The 21,329-nt window shown below is 42.7% G+C and overlaps 1 protein-coding gene across 5 annotated transcripts; it reads left to right on the top strand.

Moving 5' to 3' along the window:
* Positions 1–700: 700 nt before the first annotated feature.
* LOC308289627 (protein NLRC3-like) lies at positions 701–19,944 on the top strand. 5 transcript variants are annotated; one of them, XM_080731366.1, is made up of 10 exons: positions 701–798; positions 2,956–3,069; positions 3,656–3,769; positions 7,972–8,030; positions 8,750–10,562; positions 11,489–11,659; positions 12,146–12,292; positions 13,891–13,940; positions 15,085–15,149; positions 19,809–19,944. In XM_080731366.1, the coding sequence occupies exons 1-10, from the start codon at positions 731–733 to the stop codon at positions 19,848–19,850; spliced, it is 2,643 nt and encodes an 880-aa protein (XP_080587492.1). In that variant the 5' UTR covers positions 701–730; the 3' UTR covers positions 19,851–19,944. The 5 variants fall into 5 exon arrangements, with proteins under 5 accessions (XP_080587492.1, XP_080587489.1, XP_080587488.1 ...); XM_080731363.1 differs by lacking the exon at positions 19,809–19,944 and having other exon boundaries at positions 8,753–10,562; positions 15,085–15,975; XM_080731362.1 differs by lacking the exon at positions 19,809–19,944 and having other exon boundaries at positions 15,085–15,975.
* Positions 19,945–21,329: the final 1,385 nt, after the last annotated feature.

Here is a 21,329-nt window from a genome sequence, read left to right as displayed (position 1 = left end):
GGACATGACGTTTTTGTATGCGGAAGTATTCCAACGTTCTGTAGTTCTGAAGCGCTCTGTATGCGGAAACATTCCGACGAGGAAACGCGAGTCTCAGAGAAGTTTTAGTAAACATTAATTTATTAGAAACATAATGGACTAACACATGCCAACGAGTGGGCTCATCGGTAGATATAAAGCTGTTTCGACGACGAGTTGAGCAACTTCATGATTTAAACATGTTTTGAGGCGATTAGGGACATGGAGGCTCAACCAGCGAGAGCTATTTTACTCTGCGTTATAACTCCAGGAGAGACGTAACCTCCGCATATTAGCACCCTCTACTGGAAGTTATAATTTATGGCTAGATCTGTCCCATTTCCCATATTCCCTCCTGATTGGTTTGTGTATGCGATGTGACGGTCGCTTATCTCCCTATTAGGGAGTCTTACTGGTTTATTTTCCTGCCCGTGCACGCATGTCTCTGCGTGGGCATGCGTAAGTGTGTACGTGTTGAGGTCACAAGTTAGTCTTTTTTTCTGTCCGTACGTATGAGCTCGCTGTTCGGTTGTGTTGGGACTAAGGAGTAGGCCTGTGTGTGTGTGTGTGTGTGTGTGTGTGTGTGTGTGTGTGTGTGTGTGTGTGTGTGTGTGTGTGTGTGTGTGTGTGTGTGTGTGTGTGTGTGTGTGCGTGTGTGTGTGGCAGAGATCACCTGCACAGACCAGGGTCTTCTGCACCCAGCATTGTCTCCATGACGAGTGACGCGTCCATGAATCGACCTGTTACCTTCAAAGATGGACACCACTCTACTGATCACAGGTCAGAATGTAAAACACACAGTACTAGACAAGTGCACTCCTCGCACAGCTCTGAAACACTCCCAGTGGGAGTTGATGTCACACGCTTGACATCCAAAGTTGTGCTTACACAACATTTTTGCTACATGCCTCTAGTTCTGTCTGTCTGTCTGTCTCTCTCTCTCTCTCTCTCTCTCTCTCTAGTAGAGAGCTTATCATTTATATAAGTGCTAGTTGGCTAGTAGTGTATAGAATCCAAATGGATTGTATGATTGAATAAAAATACAGTAAACTAGAAAGGTTGCAGTTCTGGGAAATTGCAAGTGTGGTTGCACTGACATGAGTCGTGAGGAATCTGGGGAGTTCTTCCCCGGTTTGAGACTGGCAATAGGAACTGCCGGAGTTCACCGAAGATGCAGACATGTAGGTGCCTTACCTCAAGAGCACTTCTGAGGAGGTCCAAGCATATCATACTCTCCATTTGCACACTCTTAATCCATGAGTCTGATAGAAAGTTCCCTTCGTGAATTTTGTCTTGTTGCGACCGTAGGTCACTACTTAGTATGAAAACCTCCATCTCATGTCTGTCTGTCACTCTCTGACATCTGTCTGTCACTCTTCTGACATCACAATGACACCTCATCCCAGCTCAGCAGAAGGATATAGCTGAGTGTTCTGACATCACAATGATGTTGCAAATGAATTCCGTCCTTGTCTATGACATTATTAATAACCTTTGTTGTCAGGTATTAATAAATCCATCCAGCCATTAGGCAGACTAGGCAACTGCCAACAAAATTGACCACACAGCAATGTCTCCATGCAGTGACAGAACAGCAACACTCCTTTGCAATGCCACACATTAATAGGAAAACCTCCATGGTCCACGCTTCACTCACTAGGCCAGTCAATCTAAGCTCAAAAAAGGCCTGACCCAAAATAAATTGCAGTAGTAATCACTCAGGGTTTTTTATGATCCATTGGGTCATCCAAAAAACATGTTAAAGTTTCCCATTATATTCTTTGTGGATCAAGGTGAATTCAGGGGGTTCATGTTTGGGTCCCTTCATTTACTATAGCCTACAGGAAAAAAGACCCCCCAAAAAATCTCAAATAAGTAGCATGTGAGTGGTCTAACTAGGGGGTTTTCATGATTCTGAATCCATTGCAAACATTTGTTTTGCATGAAAAACATTCCTTGGGCTCGAGGCTTGAGTCATCACTTTTCATCACTTTTTTTCCGTTTTGTGGGGGCTGTTTTTAGCCCAAGGAATGTTTTTCATGCAAAACAATGGATTCAGAACCCCTAGTTTTTTTCTTTTTTTTTGGGGGGGGGGGGGGGGGGGGGGGGGGGGGGGGGTCTTTTATATCCTGTATAGTAAGTGAGGGGACCCAAACATGAACCCCCTGAATTTACCTTGATCCACTAAGAATGTAATGGGAAACTTTTAACATGTGTTTTGGATGACCCTAAGGATCATAAAAAGACCTTGAACCATTACTATTACTATTACTCAAACCTCAGATTGACTGGCCTACACTCTCTGTCTCTATCTATCTCTCACAATGACACGATAGAAAAGAAAGATGGAGAGATTAGTCAAAATTGTCGAGATATCCTACCAAGAATTAACAAGAAATGCACACGTATTTGAAGATGAAACATCCAACAGATACTGTATATGCCTAAAGACTCCTCAGCTATTCATTAGCGCCACTGTTACTGTGATGCTGTAACGTTAATCATAAATATGGATAGTTTACATGTATGGCATTAAAATCTACCACGCAGATCGTGTGCAAAAAAAGAAAAAAAAAGAATCTATTTGTGCAAGAAGCTGTTTGGCTAGTACCGTATTTTTTTTTTTTTTGTGTATTCAAATAGTTGTCAATTCAACATGAAATGGTGTAAATCTTACATTTACACACCTGCTTGTATTTAAAGCATTACCTATTCATAACCTTTATTTGTATCAGATTTTTGGGTAAACTGCAATAAGTCCAGATAGTGTGAGGCAGTTTAAAATCCTAGTGTGACCTCTGCTTCATAGCTGCTCTATCTGTCTGACTGTCAAATTAAGAAGCCAGTATGAGATATTGACTATATGTGTGGATTCCACATTGATTATATGATTGAATAAAAATACAGTAAATAGTGTTCATCCTCTCTTTGTAGCAGAGATCATCATCACAGACCAGGGTCTCCTGTACCCAGCTGTGTCTCCATGAAGAGTGACTCGTCCATGAATCGACCTGTTACCTTCAAAGATGAACACCACTCTACTGATCACAGGTCAGAATGTAAAACAGCCACAGAACACAAGAGATGATTTCTGTTCTGGAAGAGTGAAAGAATACAACGTTTATAATGATATCATCTTCACAGCAGAGATACGCACACCCGTTATAGCGCTGTGAAGTGCCTCCCTTGCAATGATTGTGCATTCATTTATTTTGGCAAAACACTTTTTGGACACTGCTCCTACAGATTTTGGCCTAAAATCACGCAAAGTGGTACACAGTACCGTATCTCTAGTCAAGTCATGTCATCAACATGGATCTGTCCCATTTCCCATATTCCCTCCTGATTGGTTTGTGTATGCGACGTGACGGTCGCTTATCTCCCTATTAGGGAGTCTTACTGGTTTATTCTCCTGCCCGTGCACGCATGTCTCTGTGTGGGCATGCGTAAGTGTGTACGTGTTGAGGTCACAAGTTAGTCTTTTTTTCTGTCCGTACGTATGAACTCGCTGTTCGGTTGTGTTGGGACTAAGGAGTAGGCCTGTGTGTGTGTGTGTGTGTGTGTGTGTGTGTGTGTGTGTGTGTGTGTGTGTGTGTGTGTGTGTGTGTGTGTGTGTGTGTGTGTGTGTGTGTGGCAGAGATCACCTGCACAGACCAGGGTCTTCTGCACCCAGCATTGTCTCCATGACGAGTGACGCGTCCATGAATCGACCTGTTACCTTCAAAGATGGACACCACTCTACTGATCGCAGGTCAGAATGTAAAACACACAGTACTAGACAAGTGCACTCCTCGCACAGCTCTGAAACACACCCAGTGGGAGTTGATGTCACACGCTTGACATCCAAAGTTGTGCTTACACAACATTTTTGCTACATGCCTCTAGTTCTGTCTGTCTGTCTGTCTGTCTCTCTCTCTCTCTCTCTCTCTCTCTCTCTCTCTAGTAGAGAGCTTATCATTTATATAAGTGCTAGTTGGCTAGTAGTGTATAGAATCCAAATGGATTGTATGATTGAATAAAAATACAGTAAACTAGAAAGGTTGCAGTTCTGGGAAATTGCAAGTGTGGTTGCACTGACATGAGTCGTGAGGAATCTGGGGAGTTCTTCCCCGGTTTGAGACTGGCAATAGGAACTGCCGGAGTTCACCGAAGATGCAGACATGTAGGTGCCTTACCTCAAGAGCACTTCTGAGGAGGTCCAAGCATATCATACTCTCCATTTGCACACTCTTAATCCATGAGTCTGATAGAAAGTTCCCTTCGTGAATTTTGTCTTGTTGCGACCGTAGGTCACTACTTAGTATGAAAACCTCCATCTCATGTCTGTCTGTCACTCTCTGACATCTGTCTGTCACTCTTCTGACATCACAATGACACCTCATCCCAGCTCAGCAGAAGGATATAGCTGAGTGTTCTGACATCACAATGATGTTGCAAATGAATTCCGTCCTTGTCTATTTTATGCCCATATATAGAGATCCCTGATGTCATCAATATTAAACCCATGTGCGTCACAGTGCGTGACACCTCATCCCAGCTCATCCTTATTTGGGAAAATACGGCCACATTTTGGCCACATTTTGGCCACATTTTGGCGATTTGGAACTTAAACATGGCAACGCGAGTCACACTTCAAATGAATTCCGTCCTTGTCCCATGTATGGAGATCCCTGATGTCATCAATATATCTGGAAATGCCCATATATGGACATATTATTGTGTCAGTCTCATGTGGTGAAGAAAAAAAAGCTGACAAACAGCCTAAAAAACATGCACATCCAAAGCCATATAGGCTGGGTGCTGGACTAAAAGTAATCAACAATACAAAAGAAAAAGAAAAAAGTCCGCACACCAAATTTGCAGTTCCCAATATAGAGCTTTAGTAAAGCTCTATATTGGGAACTGCAAATTTGGTGTGCGGACTTTTTTCTTTTTCTTCAGTCTCATGTGGTGACATAAAAAATCTATGAAGTCAGATGTCAGTCATCTCCATATTTGGGAAAATATGGCCACATTTTAGCCAACTTAAACAACCATGGCGGCGGGATCACTTCATTGCTGGTTTTCTCAGCCTGGATCTACTTTCTCTATTTCTGTCTGAAAACTGATGCAAACCAATGGGGAGGAGCAGCCTCTCACTCCAAAATGGTTGCGCTCACACGGCCGTGTTTTTTTTCACTGCTCCATGGGAGATGCGGTTGTCTTTTCCACAAGACCGTAATAGGAAATAATGGATTGCTACTTTTGATGGCCGTGAACATTATGTAAACGTAAAACATGTAAACATTGCGGCAAAAGAGTTAATAGGTCATTAGACCTCGCCAGTGCTTAATTTGTCAATGAAAAGGTGGGGGATCCTAGGTTTCGCGTGCACACGCGCACATGCACGCACGTGCACACGCGCGCATGCACGCGCGCACGCACACCCGGTGCACATTTTCATTAACACATTAACTGCATATATATATATATATATATATCACTGTCAACAATACAGCATCACAGAAGCCAAAAAAAGTCTCTATTTGGAAGGATGAAAACATAGATGACCATATATAAACAGCACTACTGCACAGTGCAATAGAATAATTATCTTATCTGTTTCAACAGAGGTGGTGTATCAAAATAGTAAAGTGAAAATGTATTTGTAAGAACACTGCACACACAGCCAAAGTGCCAAACTTACTGTTACTAACCAAAATATCAGTGTACAACAGTAATATCACTAATGTCCAGTCCAACAAAAGCAGATTCAGATTCAGTCTGATTAATTGTCCTGTGTAACAGTGTAAGGATGCATTTCCTTTTCTTGTTCACGTGTGTTTTGTCCATGACTAACTGAATCCTCTTCATATGCTTGCAAATTCAGACACATGACATCTTTTTCCAGAGATGTTGCAATCAGTTCTATGAGTTCTTCTTATGTATTGTAATAAAGACAAGTCATCCCCTCCTGTCTCACAGTACTCTCACTGGCTCTCCTGTCCTCCAGTCCTGTAGTTTCCCTTCAATGGAGGGGACATATAATTAGGACTGGAAGTTTTATTTTAAAAAGCAAGCCTAAACTGGGTGACACGTTCTCTCACTTCTCTGTCCATTCACTGTTCCATCAGCGCGCGCGCACCACACACACACACACACACACACACACACACACACACACACACACACACACACACACACACACACACACACACACACAAAACAGCGCAGAGCAAGCAATGTCACGACTCACGCTAATCATACCCACGCAGCGATGGGACATTTTTACACTCATTCACAGCATTTACTCATGGCTCTAAATCAATAACAGTGCACACAAGATAAATGCAAACAAGTTAACAACGTGTGCTTAAAAGCCTTTTATGGCATTGAACTGAGCCTCGGTCCCAAATCCCCCCTGCAGTAAGGAGCCCCCTTTCACTGTCGCTGCGTCCTGTCCTCCTCACCACCTCCTTCATCCTCACTCTCTGATTATCCTCTTCATCCTCCTCTTCTCGTTCCCCGTGCTGGTCATCGGGTGTCATGCCCGAGGCTGCCCCCTCCTCCTCCTCATCTGTGCTGCTGCTTACAGCACAGAGCCCCGCTGCTGCTGTGCTGTCTGCCTGTCGCTATCTGCCGAAATAACTTTGGCCTGTTTGGGGTCCGGCTGACCGACTGGTTTGAAGAACGTTAAAGTTTAGTTTGTCGCTTTGACATTTTAGCAGCCGCTTGCTTGCGTATTGTTTTGTTGCCGGTAAACTCCCTGTGCAGTGTGCAGTGCAGCCAGCGTGCAGCCGAGGCGGAAACAAAACAACTAGTTGCGTGAACCTGTGTCATCACGTGATTGATGTCTGTCAAACCCCTCTTTTGTTTTTCAGATTAAAACGCGTACAAATATTTAAAAAATAATCAAACAAGGGTCACACCAGAACAACATAAAACAGAGAGAACATAGATTAAAAAAACACTGTTTATTTATAGATTTTTATTGACAGGGAAGGTCCCGGATCCTTGATTCAAAATCAAATAGGTGGCGGATCCAATGAAATAGGTGCCGGTCAGAAAAAGTGAGGGTACCGAACAAGATCCGGCTTGTTCCGGCACAAATTAAGCACTGGACCTCGCCCTAAGCGCAGGGCGGAATTCATTTGTAAGTGTGATTCGAGTTGCGGTTGGTTGTTTAAGTTGAAGAAAAGAATGGATGTTTCGGCCTATCGGCCGTCGTCAGACAAAAGGGCAGGTATATAGCCTAGGTCTCTAGGGAATGTATCTCCCGACCGCTATGGTTGTTTAAGTTGGACAAAATGTAGACAAAATATTTCCCCAAATATGGATATGACTGAGGTCTGACATCATAAATGTCTTATGTCATAGACCACATGAGACTCACACCATATGTCCATATGGGCATTCCAAGCTATGGGCTTAATATTTATGACCTCCAGTCAGTGTCTTGACAGTCAACAATGTGATGTCAGAACAGCTATAGACATTGAGGTGTTACGGAAGGGCGGCCTGACAGACAGGATGTGCCTGTTTTCATAGTGAACTGTGTGTGACCTATGGTCGCAAAAACAGATACACTACAGTGACTACACTACCATAGTGAACAACATGCGCTGTGCATCATACACCCCCCCCCCCCCCCCCCCCCCCACACACACACACATTTCTACAGTGATGAAAAACACATGTAGGACTATTACCTCTAGTCTACAGTGATATAAGAACATTTATGAACAACTGGGTGTGTTATAATTTAGGCCAGGTGATGTAATTCCTGTTCAGCTATATGTATGTTTTCAAAAACATAGCAAAAAAAAAAAAAAAAAAAGAGCTACAAGCTCACAACACATTATGACCTTGTATATCGGCGCTATTCATTGAAGGACAAAGTATATAGGTTTTAAGTGGTTCATTTAATAATATAAGTTATCTATTTTCTATGTTATATTGTCTTCATCTCCACAGAGAGAGACTCAGAACCACACCTGAACAGAAGACATCCAGTCAAATCACAAGTGAACAAAGTAAGACTGGACACATTTTACACTAATTAACATTTCATATCAATTAATGTGTATTAAATAGCAGAAAAACAAATTCAGACTAAATGTCCACATTGTATTCCTGTATAAATGTCCAACCACTAATGATTAACACATACATTAAGACAAAAACAAATGATCCAATGTTATTTATTTATCTTTTTTTCCTATTTTTTGGAGGGTATTTAAAGAGGTGGTGCCATAGTTTTGTACTTTTTCTGTTTTTCATGTGTCTAGGAGGTTGAAAGTACATCATTGGACCCCCTGGTGTGGTTGTTATGAGCAATTATGTATTCTCTGGGTATTTGTTTGTTTTCTCTTGGAGGCTGCCACCTTGTGGTCAAAAGTGTCAGTTAAAAACACAGATACTTTTACATCACAGAATCAACTACTCCCCTAATTACCATTACCCAACACTGTGGGGTGTGGCTAACTTCAGCTGGGTCACCACCCACCATTACATCTATGCATACTTAATGAACTGGGGGTGTGGCCACATAAAAACCCAATTTTAACTCTTTCTGTATACTTTTTTTTGGAAAAAATCTTCCTCCTAGTATAATCATAATACCTGATAATCATGTTTTAGAGGGGGAGAAAATCATGGCACCACCTCTTTAAGACATAGTTTTAATGGTATGGTATATTAGAGGTAAATCAATAAATTAACTTGAATGGTTAACATGTCTTCATTGTCTTAGCAGGTGTCAGTTCTCAGGAGGATTTAAAGGTTTATAAGGTCGGTTTGAACCGTCTTGATCGTGTGACATACGTCACTGAAGTGCCCTCCCTCAGCAGCATCTACACAGAGCTCTACATTTTAGTGGGAGAGAGTGAAGGGATTAATAACCAACATGAGGTCTGGCAGCTTGAGACAGCTTCCAAGAAGAAGACCCTCCATGACCAACCAATCAAATGCTGTGACATCTTTAAGCCCCTCCTCCTTGGCAGAGAGACACCCAGCAGAAGAGTGCTGACCAAGGGCATCGCTGGCATTGGAAAAACGTTCTCTGTGCATAAGTTCACTCTGGACTGGGCAAATGGTTTGGAAAATCAAGATATCATTCTTCTGGTTCCCTTCTCATTCCGGGAGCTGAACTTGGTCAGAGATGAGCAGCACAGTCTTCTTTCACTGATCCTTCGTTTCCACCCAACATTAAAGAAGGTCACAGCTGAGCAGCTCGCTGTCTGGAAGGTTGGCGTCATCTTTGATGGTCTGGATGAAAGCAGGTTTCTGCTGAAATTCGAGAACATTGACATTGATTCTGATGACTTCAACAACAATGACATCGTTTCTGATGTCACAGTGACATCATCAGTGGCCTTACTGTTGACAAACCTCATCAAGGGCAATCTTCTCCCCTCAGCCCTCCTCTGGATAACTACCAGACCTGCAGCAGCTAATCAGATCCCTCCTGAATATTTTGACATGGTGACAGAAGTCCGAGGGTTCACAGACCCCCAGAAGGAGGAGTTCTTCAGGAAGAGATTCAGTGATGAGAAGTTGGCCAACAAAATCATCTCACACATGAAGACATCAAAGAGTATCCACATCATGTGTCACATCCCAGTCTTCTGTTGGATCACTGCTACCGTTCTGGAGGACATGTTGAAGACAGACGAGACCGAAAAGCTGCCCAAGACCCAGACTGCGATGTACAGCCACTTCCTGTGGGTTCAGACCAAGAGGAAGTGGAATCAGTATCATGATGTGACTCAAAAGCAGCTCATGGAGGCTGACCGGAAGGTTCTTCTGAACCTGGGCAGGCTGGCGTTTGAACATCTGGAGAAAGGTAGCATCATGTTCTATCAAGAAGACCTGGAAGGGTGTGGTCTTGATGTGAAAGATGCCTCGCTGTACTCAGGAGTGTGCACAGAGATCTTCAAAGTAGAGACTGTTCAATCTGAGAGAAAGGTCTACAGCTTTGTTCATCTGAGCATCCAGGAGTTTCTGGCTGCAGTCTACCTGTTCCACTGTTATACACAGAGAAACAAGAGGGTACTGAAGACATTCCTGGGAGTTGATGTCAGTTCCTTGGAAGAATTCCTGGAGAAAGCCTTTGAAAAATCCTCGAAAAGTAAGAATGGCCACCTGGACCTCTTTCTCCGTTTCCTTCATGGCCTCTCACTGGAGTCCAACCAGAGTCTGTTAGGAGGCGTTTTGAGTCAGACAGAGAAAAGTCCAGAGAGCATTCAGAGAGCCATCGATAATCTGAAGAAGATGGAAACCCCTGAAAGATCTTGTGACAAGCAGATTGCGGTTTACTCTCCTGACAGATATATCAACATCGTCCACTGTTTGATGGAAATGAATGACCACTCAGTGCTTCAATGGATCCAACAGTACCTGAAGTCAGGGGACAGATCAGAACTGTCTCATACCCAGTGTTCAGCTCTGGCCTTGATGCTGCAGATGTCAGAGGTTCTGGATGAGTTGAATCCGAAAGAATACAACGCATCATATGTGGGGCGATGGAGACTCATTCCAGCTGTGAGGAACTGCAGAGAGGCTCGGTTAGTAGTCATTTGAATAGAAAACATACTAGAAGAGAGTTAAATTTATATTTACACAATAACACAAGAAATTAAAGCTAAAGATATATATATATATATATATATATATATATATATATATATATATATATATATATATATATATATTTGACAATTTGGCCATTGTTTACTTTGTCATTTTAAAGGTAGTAAAACGTCCTTAGAAATGTGTAGATACCCTCTATACACTTAAACGTTATGTTAGTTTGTATACAAGTATATATTATTTAGTCACAAACTCTAGTTAATACTTTTCATTGGTTCAATATGTATGACAGATTTAACAACTTTCTTTTTAGCTTATTTATCTATTTTCAAAAACTAGCCGATCAGCAAGCTCACAACGTATCGCAATGTGGCACTTTTTGAGCATGTGGATCGGCTATTTTTGTGTGACGTTCGAAGTAGGCCATTCATTTATGAAAAAAACGAAGAAAACATGGATATAAAGTTTGAGGTTTCTGCCCGACACCAATCATATTATATATTCACTGAAGGACTGAAACAACAACAAAGCTTTAATTTGACACATAATCATGTTTGATCATTTAACAGGGAACAAAGAACATAGAACATGGTATCACAGAACAGCAGGAGAACTCAAGTACTCTGTAAAGTGTCCTCATTGGCTATTCTATAATAAAAAGTAACATACCAATTGAGAACTGGTCCATAGCATTAGTGAAGGGTGTACAAAGGATGTCATTTTAAATTTAGGTTTACTCACTTTAATACGGAATTACCTATTTACTTAACATAAATCCTTTCCATCTGTAGTCTTACTCACTACATAGAATATATCTTAGTTAACTTGCTTGACAGTGATTTTCAGTGATCTATACCTCTAATCTGTTCACTCTGATTTTACATCTAATCTGTAAATACAGATTTGTTTACAGTGACCTCAGAGAGACACACTTGGAAATTGTGGCTTCAGCTCTCAGTTCTAACCCATCCCACCTGTCATCCCTGGATTTAAGCTACAACAACGTGGGTCCATTTCTACATCTACTCTGTGCTGGATTGAAGAGTCCAAATTGCAGACTGGAGATTCTACGGTCAGATTAATTCATAATTATATGAAAATCTATCTATCTATCTATCTATCTATCTATCTATCTATCTATCTATCTATCTATCTATCTAGCTGCAACACATTCTCACCCCCAAGGTGTCAAGTACCCTACTGCGTCACAAGAGGGGACGCTTTGGGTATCCTACTGCTTCAAGTAAGGGACGCTTTGGGTATGCCCAGTGGTCTAAGAAAAAAAAAAGTAATTCCCGAAGTGGGATTCGAAACCACTATGTAAGGTTTACAAGCCACCCGAGGTTATGGTTATAGGGTTTAGGTTTATCTATCTATAAACCCACACTCCACAATTGAAGACAAATGCTGTGTGTGTGTGTGTGTGTGTGTGTGTGTGTGTGTGTGTGTGTGTGTGTGTGTGTGTGTGTGTGTGTGTGTGTGTGTGTGTGTGTGTGTGTGCGCGCGCGTGTGTGTGTGTGTGTGTGTGTGTGTGTGTGTGTGTGTATTTTTCATCTAGACTGATTAACTGCTGGTTGGCAGAGGGATGCTGTGCAGTGCTGGCTTCAGCTCTCACCTGTAATCCTTGCCACCTGAAAGAACTAGACCTCAGCTTCAACATTGTGAAGGATCTGAATCTGCTCTCTGAAGCTGTGGAGACTCTCGAGTGAGTAGACTATTGGGACTGTGCCCATGTTGGTGGTGGTGGTGGTGGTGGTGTGTGTGTGTGTGTGTGTGTGTGTGTGTGTGTGTGTGTGTGTGTGTGTGTGTGTGTGTGTGTGTGTGTGTGTGTGTGTGTGTGTGTGTGTGTGCGTGCGTGCGTGCGTGCGTGCGTGTGTGTGTGGGGAGGGGCTACAATAATAAAGCAACCATAATAATCAAAACAGAAGATAAAATAAATGGGTAATATAACATTACTTAAAATGAGGATAACAAAAAATAAACACATTTAAAGTTATACCATGTAACTTTTTTTATAAAACAAATATTAAAATTGTCCTAACTGTTAAATCGCTAAAGTTTTAGAACACCCACTCCGTTATTTTCAGCTTCTAAAGCCTTCTCTTTATATGTTTTCTATGAGCCGTGAGGGGGGGAGAATTTTGCGGCAAAATTGCGTCATCACACTACCGGCCAATCACAGCGAGGGTTATACACTGCCGGCCAATCACAGCGCATCTTGAAGTGGGGTCGCTATGGCGGCCATATTTGTAGTCGCCCGTGTGTCTCTATACTCAAAAGGTAACCTCGCCTACCAGGCAGGGTGAAGGAGTCCGTTTCTCCGGAATGCCTGAACGCACAGGAACCAGGGACCCCTCTAAAGATAGATCTCGGCGAGGTGGAGGCAGACGAGGTGGAGGCAGACGCGAAAAACGTCCGAAAGACGCCGACGCGACCGCGGTTTGCTATAGGGCTACTGACCACTAGTTGAGCATCTTACACAGTATAGCTTTAAGAATGTATAAAACTATATAGCTTGTGAACAAATATGTGAATATTTGGTGGTTTGTTAAGAAATCACAGACGTATTGGACATGAGGAAGTCACATAATCAAATAGAGGCTACAGTGCATGATTATGACGGCCATGATTGCACTTCAACATCTCTCCCTTCCATGTGATGTTTTTTTTCTCTTTTGATCTCACCGCTTAAAGGACAACTTAGTTTTTTTTTACAACAAGGGTTCATATTTTAGATTGCAATTAAAGAAAATAAAAGATGAGTGTTAAAATGTTTTTATTTACTGCTTTCTCTAGTTTCAGTGATTTTAATTTGACGTGGGTGGGGGCATGCGTAAAGAATTCACCGGCTTATTGTGTCTAAAAATATGTATTTAGCCACTTGCACGCATGCCCCCCACCCACTGAAATCAAAGTCCTTAAAATCGCCAACACGAAAGAAATCAGTAAATTAAAACATTTTAACACTCATCTTTTCTTTTCTTTAATTATAATCTAAAATATGTTTGTTGTAAAAAAAAAACAAAGTTGTCCTTTAACGTGCGCTGATCCTAAAGGGAATGGCAGTTGATATTCGGATTGGTTTGATTAAAGTAACGCCCAAACCACACCCATGACTAATTAAGGGCCGTTTTAGCGTCTATCCTTGTGCAATGCTACAATAATATAATTTTACCATCCTCGAAATAGCAAACGAGCACTGATCACGCTTCCAGATCTTAAGTTAAGACATAATACCTGCCATTAATTACGACGTGCAAAATAGTGTTAGACATTGATGCATTGTTGTTTTATTTCTTACAGGATTAAACATGGAGGAGAACTCTGGATTGATCCTCAACTCCTCACAAGATGTGAGTATCTGTCTGTCTGTCTGTCTGTCTGTCTGTCTGTCTGTCTGTCTGTCTGTCTGTCTGTCTGAATCACACATTTACATTTTATACATTGTTTTGTTGACCCATTCCCGGTTGTTGTCTGGAGAACTCAGGTACGCTTCCAGGGTATACAAGTGGGGTTCCCTGCCCTTGGCCTGGTCTTTAAATGTGATTGTTTTGTTTGCTTGTTTCAAAACTGGGCCCTATTCATGGATAATGTTGACCAAAAGTAAAGGGTGGGTATGAAAACAATTACTCACTTCCAAGCATTTAATTTGACTTCAGGGCAATTTGGTCATTAAAATGGTAGTGTCTGAGGAATGGGGCTTTAGACACGCTTTATAAGGACAATAACTTATTTATTTACTATTTGGAGTGCCAGAACAAAGTCTCCATTTATTCCATTCGCTCTGTAGCCCACCAGAGCATAACACTCGCACATTCAAGACGTCACCAGTCTGCACCCTCTCACAGGCTTATACGTACCGGTATGTTCTTCCGAAATACATTATTCCAGTTGTCTCCCGGCATATCTGTCACTCTGACATTGCATGGGAGTTATTGCTGGAAGGAGGCGAGGGTTCTGGGCAAATTAGTTTGTTGTTAGTACTTCTTACTTTCTCAATGTGGGGCGGCATAGCTCAGGGGTAGAGAAACCGTTAATAAGAGCACGAAGGGTTCCAGAAGGGTTCCCAGTTCGAATCCGGGCTCCCCCTGAGTTAATGTCGAAGGGTCCTTGGGCAAGACTCTGAACCCCACATTGCTCCCGGTGAGCAGGTTGGTGCCTTGCATGGTTTCCTCTGCCACTGGTGAATTAATGTGTGCGTGAATGGGTGAATGTAATGCACAATCTCTGTAAAGCGCTTTGGATAAAAGCGCTATATAAATGCACCTTTTACCATTTATCAATAGCCGAGCTGCGACAATTTCTGTTTGTTGCTTTGTGCAGTGAATTGATTCAATTCAAATGAGCATTCATTCATTCATTTTCTAAATCAATGCAGTGGCATAAAGGTTGTTGTTGATGATGATGATGATGATGATCAAACTAATTATCTAATTAAAATTTTATAAAGTTTTATATTGATTGTTTTTAATGTGCATTGCCTTGTTTCCTCATCAGATTCCCATCGTCTCACACTGGACCCAAAGACAGCACACAGAAAACTATCTCTGTCTGAAAACAAGGTGAAATGGGTAGGGCAGGATCAGCTGTGTCCTGATAACCCAGACAGATTTGACTCCATTGTACAGGTTCTGTGTACAGAGGTCCTGACTACAGAGGTCCTGACTGGGCGCTTTTACTGGGAAGTAGAGTGGAGTGGAATGGTTAATATAGCAGTGACGTACAGAAAAATCAACAGGAGAGGTGTTGGTGATGATAGTAAACTTGGATTCAATGACGCATCTTGGATTCTGTTCTGTTGTAAAAAGTATTACGCTGTCAAACACAATGAGATGAAATTGTGCCTCCCTGTTGATCCCTCTGGCTCTAACAGAGTAGCGGTGTTTGCGGATTGTTCTGCTGGGACTCTGTCATTCTACAGAGTAGAAAGACAGAGACAAACTGACAAACTGACACACCTGTACACCTTCGAGTCCACATTCACTGAACCCCTCTACCCTGCATTTGGGTTTTGGCCCTGGTGTGGGGAGGAATATGTCCCCTCCTCAGTGTGTCTTTGAGAGGACAGATAATGTTTCTGTGTGGACAGATAATGTCTTCCAATAGAAGACATCCAACCAATATGGTTGGAATGGTTGTTCTTGCTCCAATCATTGCACACTTAGCAAATCTATCCATCAGTCAGTGTCGCATCTACGGTATTAGGGACGGGATGCAAAGTTAGAGGGTTGACAGGTTAGTGGGATGAGGGGGATGAAGGGAATGGGAGGATGAAGTGATGTGCGATATTAATGAGGAGACGCAGAGTTTAGGGAAATGACTGGCGAGGGATGAGGGGGTGAAAGGAAGGATGGAGTGGTGTACTGTATTAACGAGGGAAAGTAAGGTTAGAGGGATGGCGGGATGTTAGGATGATGTGATGAAGTAGTGAGGCGTTGAAGATAGGGTGGAGAGGAGAGGAGCGAGGGGATCGAGGGTGATGTGGTGAGGATGGGGCGGATGGGGAATAGGAGGAAGGGTGGCGTGATGGAGATGGGGTGGAGGGGCTAGGGGATGAAGAGGTGGTGTGATAAAGATGATAAAGATGGTGTAGTGTAGTTGAGCTGTGTGATGGAGGATGAAGGGGTTTGGGTGCTTGTTGGTCTGGGAGCAGGTGGCAGTTGGTGATTCCAGGGGGGATGAACCCTGTGTAATTGGCTTTGGGGTCCGTGGAGCTGGAGTGGCGCCGATTTACGCCTTAAGACCCCATCAGGAACCTGAAGAAAAGGATAAGGAAAGTTTAGTGGAGTGCACAAGAAAAGTGTGGAGATTGGGGTGGTGGAGGGATGCGAGAAACAGATCAGAGGATGGCAGGTGAAGGTGGTCATGTATAAATACAACCCTTGATTGGTTTCAGGGAGGAGATAAGGGAGGAGCTGTTAACAGATTGAATCAGGTGGCCGTGAGAGGAGTTGATATCAGCCAAATTGGAGGTGATTGCATGAGGAGGAGACCTCCTTAACTTAAGTTGTACCAACTTCATTAAAGATTGGGTGCCATGATCCTACCCCCCTACCCCCCACCAAAAGAAAAAAAAAGAAAGAAAAAAAGGCATAATGCTCAGGTATTATGATTATTGCGACCGAAGGTCGCATAACTCTGAAGAACCGTGTCGCTTGAGTGACCTTCCTTCCGTATCCTCGTGACCTTCCTTCCGTATCCTCTGTGATGTCAGTGTGATGTCAGCGAGTTGTGACATCACTTCCTGTACAGGGCGGCTACACGAAATGTGGATAACACTATATATGGAGATAGTCCAGTCCATCATGTCATATGGGACTACCGTCATAGAAAGTAACCATTGTTAGGCCGGAGTCAATGGCTGTCTAAACATGGAGATGTGGATAACACTATATATGGAGATAGTCTAGTCCAATATGTCATATGGGACTACCGTCATATCAGTAGCCATTGTTAATCCGGAGTCAATGGCTGACTGTCTGTACAGGAAGTGATGTCACATGACATACTTTTTATGCCCATATATGAGTCCTAACATGGAGATGTGGATAACACTATATATGGAGATAGTCTAGTCCAATATGTCATATGGAACTACCGTCATAGACAGTAGCCATTGTTAGGTCGGAGTCAATGGCTGTCTGTCTGACTGTCTGTACAGGAAGTGATTTTTATGCCCATATATGAGTCCTTCTGTACCACATCTCCATGTTTAGGCAAACTCCACACAGAAAGGCCCTATCGCCAACCCAACCTAGGGTGTGAGCGATAGGGCCTTTCTGTGTGGAGTTTGCATGTTCTCCCCGTATCTCCTAGGGTTGATACCCTCACAAAAACATGAACAAACTCCCCCCAGAATGACAACAACTAGAATCGTCAGAGAAACGCTGTGGTTGGCCAGATGGTCAAGAATTGGCGCGACCTCGCCCTTTAGGGCGAGGTTGCATGTCACCCTGAGGTCGCATTCCACCCTCAGGTGTCTTACTAGTACTAGGAGGAAGATTGTTAAAAAAAAAAAAAAAAAAAGGGGGTACAGAAAATGTTTTTTATGTGGCCACACCCACAGTTCAGCCTGGTTGTCAGGTGGGTGGTGACCCAGATGAAGTTAGCCACACCCACATTGTTGGGTGTATGGTAAAATGGGAGGGGATGAGTTTATGATGTCATTTAATCTGTCTTTTTCGACTTGGCCTTTTGACTCAGTGGCTTTCAACTTTCAGGAAGAAACCAAAAATACACAGGGAAGGCACATTTGCAAATCCCAGCCCATGGTCTATTAGAGTAATGTTATAGACACATATAAACCAGAAAAAAGTACAAAACTATAGCACCTGTCTGCAATTTTCAATAAGACCTAGGCAAGTCTAACTTGCCACCAGAAATGCCCCCCCCCCCCCCCTGCTGTTTTCTGTAAATATACTTTTTATTGCTCCTGATATTGATGATGTCTTGTATAGTATTGTATGTCTTTATTATGTACAATGGAAACAAGCCCTCAGTGATTTTTGAGCATTTGTGAATAATTGTACCAAACTGTTAATAAAGTATTCAATCAATCAATCCATTGTTTACATTTGTCATTGACTAGAGCTCATGCTTACTCTGCTTTTCATTCTCTCTGGATAAGGGCCCGATTCATACTCCACTTTTAGAGCCAATTTTATTTCGGTTCGGCTCTGTCCAAAGTACAATATGACGTCATTCAGAGGTTTGGGGGGGCGGGTACCGTCATTAATTCGGCTGTTCGGTGCCACAGAGATTTTGTGACTTGCCAAACTGAACCGAAATAAATTCGGTTCTAAAAGTGGAGTATGCATCGGCCCTAAGAGTGTCAACTAAATGCCTAAATTGTAAATGGTACGCTACCTAGCAAAAGTAGCCAATCTTCAATTCCAAGCACACTATATGCATCACATGCTAAGTACTAAGATTGTGAGATTGTAGATCGGTGATTATGCCTATATATTCAGTGCCACCAGAATACCAGGGGCCACATGTGGCACACACACACACACACACACACACACACACACACGGACAGAAATGCAAAATGCATGTGTTTTTGTTACAAATTAAAAAAGATTGAAAAAAAAATCTGAACAAAAAAGGCATTTGCCATCTTTGTACTTTTGGGTTAAAAATCTAAAAAAGACCAAAGGACCAGAACAAGGGGGCATTTTGGGGAATTTATTATTCACATTTTGAATAAATAAAGGAAACATTTGCAAATTGTTATATAAATAATAATTAGTTGAAACAAGAGTTGAAACAAAGTCAACTGGGGCAGGCAATTGACCTGTCGCTATGCCCCTCCTAAACCCAATGCCAAGTTAGCAACAGGTTACTAAGGCAGTTGACTTGGCAAGCTGCCATGGCGGCGTGCATCGGTGTACCGAGTCTGGCTGCTAGATAGAGATGGGATTTATGGTTCTTTGAAGTGAGCCGGATCTCTGAGATCCGTTCCTTTCAAAGAGCCGTTCAAAAGACTGGCTCATTTTAGTTACTGGTTACTTTGTAGATTTTGATTATGATTGCAAATCACTTCCACCCTAATAGGCCTATACATTTTGGCCATTGGATACATTTCTGGCATTTGAAAATAGCCGATCTACATTTTATTCATGGGAAAACCTGTGAAATGGGACTTTCTGCACAATGAGTACTTTCTACTATTGGTACTTTAAGTACATTTTGATACCAATACTTTTGTACTTTAACATTCTATTGATTCCAAAATTCTACCTGTGGCAGAGTATTTCCACATTGATTGCAGTATTGATATTTTTAAAGAAAATCAAGAAAATGTAGTACTTTTCCCACCACTGTTCATTAGTAAGGAACGGCTCCCTACTGCGAACCGGATCCCATCGTTCATCAAAAGAGCCGTTCAAAAGACTCGATTCGTTCGCGAACGTCCCACGTCTACTGCTAGCCTAGAAGCTATGGAGTTGGTAACAGTTCAAGACATACCCAAAGAAATCATAGCACATTTCTGGAGTAGTGGTTCGGAAATATCCGAGAGAACAAGGCAGAAAGGATTGCAATATGCATTTGAAAAATAGATACAGACTATTATCTGTCACCGGAGTAATGACAATGATAAAGTTTTTAAAATCGAGGCGAAAGCTCACCGGTCGCAATGCAAAAGTCAGCCACCCCACGTCTTGTCCATTAATATCGTGGATAGACACTAACGGAACAACAATGTTCTTGCATTGCAGGCCAAGCTTGCCAAGTCAACTGCCTTAGTAACCTGTTGCTAACGTGGCATTGGACAAAGACGGGTTTAGGAGTGGCATAGCGGTCGACTGGCTCATTGTGAACAGGCGGGTATAACATTCTGTTGCTATTATGCAGTGTGGTGCGTGTGTGTGTGTGGCTGTGTGCTGTGCATGTGCCCCCACTTCAAACGTTCCCGTACCCCTGAAGAAGTGTGTCAACATTTTGAGAATATAGCTGATCTACCAGCTCATCATGATGCTTGTTGATTAGCTATTTCCTGTGTGTGTGTGTGTGTGTGTGTGTGTGTGTGTGTGTGTGTGTGTGTGTGTGTGTGTGTGTGTGTGTGTGTGCGTGCGCGCGCGCGCGTGTGTGTGTGTGTGTGTGTGTGTGTGTGTGTGTGTGTGTGTGTGTGTGTGCAGGGGTGTCACAAGGGGGGGGGGGGGGGGGGGGACTGAGTTACTAGGTGGAGGGGCCTTAATTATTTCCACGCTGCGAGCTTGTAGATCTGCTATTTTCGAAAAGTTGTGAAATGTGTGCAAATCTTTGAATATATATGTATTTTTTAAGCAAACCTTTGTAACTCAAATGTTGTTTCTGCATGGGAGGGGTCCCTGGAACTAAAGATTTTGAGATGGGGGTCCGTGGCCAAATACATATCATTTTGGGGGTCCTTCACATGAAAAAGATTGACATAGAAACTTTTTTTTGTTTGTTTTCAGAAAACCTTGCACACATTTTCACCATTTTTCAAAAAGCAGATCTACAAGCTCACACGGTGAGCTTGTATATCTGCTATTTTTCAATGGTCAAAACACAAAATAATGCGTTCCCAGTCTAAATGGGTTAAACTCCCTCCCCCTATGAAGAACATTCATGGGGGCCCGCAGTGAATACTTGTACCCAGGGCCCAGAATTTGGTGTGACACCCCTGTGTGTGTGTGTGTGTGTGTGTGTGTGTGTGTGTGTGTGTGTGTGTGTGTGTGTGTGTGTGTGTGTGTGTGTGTGTGTGTGTGTTTGTTTGTGTGGCTAGCCCTCTTTGCAGGGGGGAGCAAAGAGGAACACACGTATATGTGTAGGCGTAGATCTTTGTGGTTTTCCATCTCATACTTCCTTTAGGTACACTTCTGTACCAACCAGCCACAGACAGACATGATCACATTATGCTCATACATATTAGTTATCGAGTAACCATGTAAGATATGTTGATGTACAGGTAGCTAATCAAGGGGTGGAACGTCAAGATAGCTACTATTTGTTGTCAAGTTAATTACTTTTCAAGCCTCTCGTCCTTGTAAGATGGCTACATTTAAGCATTCGATGCCAGACCTGACAAAGAAGGTGAGACAGAGAGATGGGGATAGGGGACAGAGAGATGGAGACAGGGGACGGAGGGGGGACAGTGAGGACAGGGGACAGAGAGGTGGGGACAGAGGACAGAGAGATGGAGACATAGGACAGAGGGGGGACAGTGAGGACAGGGGACAGATGGACGAGGAGAGGGGAGAGAGGGAGGAGAGAGT

The sequence above is a fragment of the Nannobrachium achirus genome, assembly GCF_963921795.1.
Source record: "Nannobrachium achirus genome assembly, chromosome: 8".
Taxonomy (NCBI): Eukaryota; Metazoa; Chordata; class Actinopteri; order Myctophiformes; family Myctophidae; genus Nannobrachium; species Nannobrachium achirus.
This window is presented reverse-complemented; position numbering and strand designations above follow the sequence as displayed.

What these genes read in the sequence shown, in the direction of transcription:
- LOC308289627 (XM_080731362.1), top strand. Translation starts at nt 731, where the DNA reads ATGACGAGTGACGCGTCCATGAATCGACCTGTTACCTTCAAAGATGGA. An exon ending in AGGAACTGCAGAGAGGCTCG is followed by an intron (nt 10,563 to 11,488) that starts GTTAGTAGTCAT and finishes CTGTAAATACAG; the next exon opens with ATTTGTTTACAGTGACCTCA. An exon ending in GAAGCTGTGGAGACTCTCGA is followed by an intron (nt 12,293 to 13,890) that starts GTGAGTAGACTA and finishes TATTTCTTACAG; the next exon opens with GATTAAACATGGAGGAGAAC.